The 5,739-nt window shown below is 34.6% G+C and overlaps 1 protein-coding gene across 1 annotated transcript in view; it reads right to left on the bottom strand.

Annotated features, from left to right (window-relative positions):
* The window catches only part of LOC107684650 (vascular endothelial zinc finger 1-like), a 17,247-nt gene that overhangs the window by 4,947 nt on the left and 6,561 nt on the right, over positions 1-5,739 (bottom strand). Inside the window, exons 5-7 of the mRNA XM_016480957.1 lie at positions 4,203-4,266; positions 2,941-3,112; positions 1,329-1,758 (exon numbers count right to left, since the gene is read on the bottom strand). Of these exons, the coding sequence (XP_016336443.1) occupies positions 1,427-1,758; positions 2,941-3,112; positions 4,203-4,266 (568 nt within the window). The 3' untranslated portion in view covers positions 1,329-1,426. The remainder of the gene's footprint in view (positions 1-1,328; positions 1,759-2,940; positions 3,113-4,202; positions 4,267-5,739) is intronic.

The raw sequence follows: 5,739 nt of genomic DNA, 5'->3' as shown, positions 1-5,739 counted from the left end.
TTCTGAACTCTTCCACAGATGTGTGGCTTGACACAAACCTGTTTCTGAGCTCTACAGACAGTTCTTTTGACCTCAGGGCTTGGTTTTTGCTCTGATATGCATTATCAGCTGTTAGACCTTTTATTAAGATGTGTGTGCCTTTCCAAATCATACCCATTCAATTGAATTTGCCACAGGTTAACTTCACTCGAAGTGTAGTAACATCTACAAGCAAAATGAATGCTCCTGAGCTAAATTTCAACTGTCTCAGATACTTATGCAATGGAATCATTTTAGTTTTTTATTTTTAATAAATTTGCAAAGATATTAAAAACCTGTTTTTTTGCTTGACAATTATGGTGTATGGAGTGTAGATTGTTGTGGAAAAAAACTAATTTAAGGCAGTTTAACATAAGGCAGCAACAAAACAAAATGTGAAAAAACGAAGGGGTATGAATATATTCGCAAGGCACTGTATATATGTATACTTCTGTGTGTATCTGTATATTTAAATTTGTTATCAAGTAGTTTACAATAGTAGTTTACAATAGTGAACGCAAAAAGTAAAATACTGTTAAGAAATCAAGAGCATGTTTTTACAGTTTCTAAATGAAAGATAAGGAAAAAATATCTTTAATAATTCTCATTTAAATGCACCAGTAAAATAAAACTGATCGAGCAGTAATGTTTACCTATACAACAAATTTCACTATATTTTTTTATAAACATATAAAATATTTTAAGGTACTCTACCATTTAAATGGGATCAGTAAGTTTTTTTTTTCTGAAAGAAATGAATAATTTTATTCAGCAAGGATGCATTAAGTTGATCAAAAGTGAGAGTAAAGATATTTATAATGTTACAAATTATTTCTAATGCAAAAAAGTGCTTTCGAGTTCAAAAAAGAACCTTCTAATCACCAAAGAATCCTGAAATAATAATGCATTACGGATTCCACAAAAATATTAAGCGGAACTGTTTTTACCATTGATAATAATAATAACCATAACAAAAATAAATCAAATTCTAAAGCATATCAAAATAAAATATATTATTGTTAACTGTATTAATATTTCACAATTACAATATTTTAATCATATAAATGCATCCTTGGTGAACATAAGAGAGTTCTTTCCAAAACAGTCATAAATCTTACAAACTTCAATTTTTTTAATGGTAGTTTATGTAAAATGGGGATTTCCGATATAACATTTCTGAATGACAATACAAATGAACCACTGAATTGATTAATTTAATTAAGCCAGTTGATGGCCAAATTAAAATCTCTGTGGCATTCAATTCTGTGGCAGCGAAACCGTCGTAAATATGTTGTGAATATCTGATATACCTGTCCAGGTTGGGCCCATCCTCTTAGATTTCTCACCCCTCCCACCCATTACCCCCGCTTCTTCCATCCCTCCCTCCCTCCTTGTGCTGTGCTGTTGGCTAGCTGTGGCTCTGAGGAGCAATGCTGGAGCAGTCAGTCACCAGCAGCCCAACTGTGACTGGAGGGCTGGAAACAGGAGTGGCTATGCCCACGGTCGCCACTGAACTGCTGCTGCTGCTGATGCTGATGGGGCAAGGAACACTGGGGTCCATCTGGTTTGCGTGCGTTGCCATGTGACCCTGCAACTGTGTGGGTGTCTTGCACTGTACCCCGCACAGCTGGCATAACAGCACCCCGCCTGGGCCTGAGCCACGGCCGACCCCACTGTCCTTCCACTCTTGCCCATGGTGCTTCTGAGCGTGGACACGCAGGTATGTCAGTGTGGTGAAACCTATGACGAAAAAGAATGATTTTTATGAAAAGCCTTATTGTTTTCTTGTCACTTTCTTAGTGCCTTTAAATTATTCAGGGAACTTTCTAACGTGATACATTAGTAAAATCCTCAATTTAAAACTTGACAACAGGTCCCAAAATATGCAGATCAACTGTTATTTGTTTAAAATCCCATGATATGGAATTGAAAATTTGTGAATCTTTTATATTATTTTTTAAAAGTGATTTGGGACTACAGTGGTTGCAGGGTATGTTTTAGATTTACTAAAAAGAATCAGCTCATTAGAATAATTTGTTTGTAAATGGAATCATCCTGAAAGAGTAAGAAGTAAAATGAAAACATAGCAATGTTTCCTTTACCATTATTCAGTGATGGTGCTCAGTCTACAGATACATAGTAAAAGATTAATAATTAATTAACATAAGTTATAGTCTGAAATAAATGTGATGAGGTGAGACAATAAATAGTCGACATGGGTTTTTGAGATGTCACTGGCTGCATGCAAAAACATAGCACAACGAGAATAATCCAATTCTAATTTTTATTTAGTCATTTCTTTAGTGATTCATTTGAAAGGACTCACTAAAATGATTGGTTTGAATTAAAATAATTCTAACAAATTATTTGCCATATTCGTCAGAGCTGTTGTTGAATTTTTATCTTACTTCTGATATCTGTTTACACTGCTGTTCAAAATTTGTGTTTAGTAAGATGTTTTTTTCTTTCTTTCTTTCTTTCACTAGGAAACAATAAATTGATCAAAATGCATTAGTTTCCACAAAAATATCAAAGAAACACACACACACACACACACACATACACATATATAATAAAGTACAACTGTTTGCAATATTGCTTTCAATAATAAATGTTTCTTGAGCAGCAAATCAGCATATTAGAATGATTTCTGAAGGATCATGTGACACTGAAGACTGGAGTAATGATGCTGAAAATTCAGCTTTGCATCACAGGAATAAATTACACTTTACAATATATTTAAACAGAAAACAGTTATTTTAAATTGTTATAATATTTCACATTATTACCATTTTTACTAAACTGATAAACTAACTGATCAAATAAATGCAGCCTTGGTAAATAGATTAAAAAAGGGTAAAAGATGATCAAAAGAATAGTTATGCTTTTCAAAGCACAAATGAAATACTCAATGATACTCACTGCGGTTGCAGAGGTGACAGACGTGATGCTGTGATTGGTTATGGACCCTCATGTGATCTGTGATGTAAGCAGGGGAGAGAAGTTTGCCACAGATGTGGCAGGGAACCTTGTCCTCGTGTCTGATCATATGAGCTCGCAAGCGGTCTTTCGTAGCGAATGCGGATTCGCATGTCTGCACAAACAAACAACACGGTTCATCAAACACTCTCTTTCTATTCCGATCTGCCTTCATCATGACTCATCCTCGTCTCACACATATGGCTGCAGCCCACATACACGTACATCCCCACACATATGACCACAAAAGCACATACAAGAAAGGTTTAATAAAGAGCCAAAACACACAATGCAGAATGATTTACAAGAATATTCAGGACTATATTCTAGGTATTGACTGTAGTAGTATTATGCATTTGATTATCATAGAAAATAATATTAGTCATACATGGGTCCGTAAAGACAAAGTAAAACACATAGACTACTGTTCAAAGCTTTGGGGTTGGTAAGATTTTTTATTGTTTTTGAAAGAAGTTTCTTATACTTATCAAGGCTGCATTTATATTTGATCAAAAATACACTACAAATAGTAAGACTGTGAAATATTACTATTACTATTTACAATAACAGTTTTAATATATTTGAAAATGTAATTTATTCCTGTGGTGGCAAAGCTGAATTTTCAGCATCATTACTCCAGCCTTCAGTGTCACACGATCCTTCAGAAATCATTCTAATATGCTGATTTGATGCTCAAAAAACATTTATTATTATTCTGTGATGAATGAAAAGTTAATGTATCCATGCTGAATAAAAGTAAAAAAAAAAGTAATTAAATAAGTTTAATTAAAAATTACCTTACCTCAAACGTTTGGCAGGTGTATGTATACTATAGCAAAAGCATTAATATTAAAAAATGTTGGTCTTTTTTTCCAATAAAGGCTGCAATTTTTAATCATGTATATTTGCTAAAGTATAATTTCAAGCAGATGGCCACAAAGCTAATAAAAATGGATAATAAAAATAAAAAAGTTGGAAAAAGCATTTACATGCATGCATTTTTCAACAGAAATGTTTAATATTTGAGCTTTAACGTCTAAATGATTGTTATCAATGCTTTGCCTTGGTTTATAAGGTCAAATTATTCCCAATGGTAATCAATGACACATCAAATCAGACAGAGCATGCAGGAAAAACTAGCATTAATGATAAATGAGAAAGAAAACTGGGGGGAGTTTACAGAGAAACTAGAAGAGTATGATTACCGGACATTTGAAGGGTCTCTCTGTGGAGTGCACCTGTCGCACATGACTGTTAAGATGGTCAGGCCTGGAGAAGACAGAGAGAGGGCTCAAACAACAAACACAATACGTACAAAAACACAATAATTAGCAGGGGCCCTTGTGCATTTCTTTGCTGCACACCATCTCCATGTGAACTAGAGAAGGGTCAACACAGATCTGCCTCTGTCTGTAGCAACAAGGCTCCTTTAAAACAGCAGGACACGGTTTTGTACAGTTGTTTTCGATAATTATTATTATTTTATTTTTTTTTAATTATTATGTAAGTAAGGAATGTGACAATATTTACAAGTGCCAAATACAGAATCACTTGGACAAACAAACATATATCCAGATAGCTAACATTTCAAGATCATTCTGATAACTCCTGTATATGTATTCTTGTGATTGTGAGCATGTGTGTGTGTGTGTGTGTGTGTGCATGTCATTGTATGTAAGTGTGTGGTAGGAAGCATACAAATCACTGAGTATCTAAAAGATTTATAACAGATATAACAAGTATAACAAAAAATGAAGGAAGAAAAAAAATAAAATAAAAAAATATGACAAGACCAGTGGAGACAACAAGTATTGTAAGCAATAATGATGACAAAGATAACTATAACAACAACAATAATAATAATAATAAGGATTTCATTAAGATTAGGAAAGGGTGGAGGACAGTGAATGATGCAAGTAATAGTAATGATATTATTAATAATAGTAATAAATTATATATTAATAAATATTTAATAAATTATTAGGGCTGTCCCTGATCCCTCTGTCGCAACAACATATCATAGCTTAATCCCAAGCCCATGTCACGCCACAGCGGGAGTGCCTTGGAAAGATGCTGCGGGGCAACAGGGCCCAAAGCTCTCCCCCCATCCCCCAAAACACCAGCCATCCATGGCCACTACCTGCATGCCACGCTTGTCTCAGATGTCTGTTATTTATTTATTTACATATGTTTTTTAATGTATAGATGTGTATATGTCTCAGCTAATTTGTGATGCATTAAAAAGGTGAGACGTGTAGTGCAGCCCAGGCCAGGGACCCGGCCCACCCACACGGCCCACTTACCCTTTGTATGCGTCCCCCTTTTTTTTTCGATAATTATTGGCTTCTATTCGTTTAGGAGATGCTTTTACACAAACTATGTATATATTATAACATTATAAATATCTGTACTGTCACTTTCAATCAACTTAAAGGGTTAGTTCACCCAAAAATGAAAAAGAATACTTTTTTGCGCAAAGAAAACAAAAATAACGACTTTATTTCACATTTTCTTCTTCTTCTTCTCTTAGTTAATGGCGGATTGCAAACAACTTTTAGGTGCATACCGCCACCTACTGTACAAGAGTGTGTAACATCATGTCATTTTAAGTGTACTGAAATTCTGGTATCATTAAGGAATTTTATTTCACATTTTCGTCTCTACTGGGTCACTTGTGGATGCGCGTTCACGACAGTATCATGACGCGAGCGTGTGGCGGCGCTGACCCAGATCCGGCGTAAT

The sequence above is a fragment of the Sinocyclocheilus anshuiensis genome, unplaced genomic scaffold (genome assembly GCF_001515605.1).
Source record: "Sinocyclocheilus anshuiensis isolate Anshui unplaced genomic scaffold, SAMN03320099.WGS_v1.1 scaffold573, whole genome shotgun sequence".
Classification (NCBI taxonomy): Eukaryota; Metazoa; Chordata; class Actinopteri; order Cypriniformes; family Cyprinidae; genus Sinocyclocheilus; species Sinocyclocheilus anshuiensis.
This window is presented reverse-complemented; position numbering and strand designations above follow the sequence as displayed.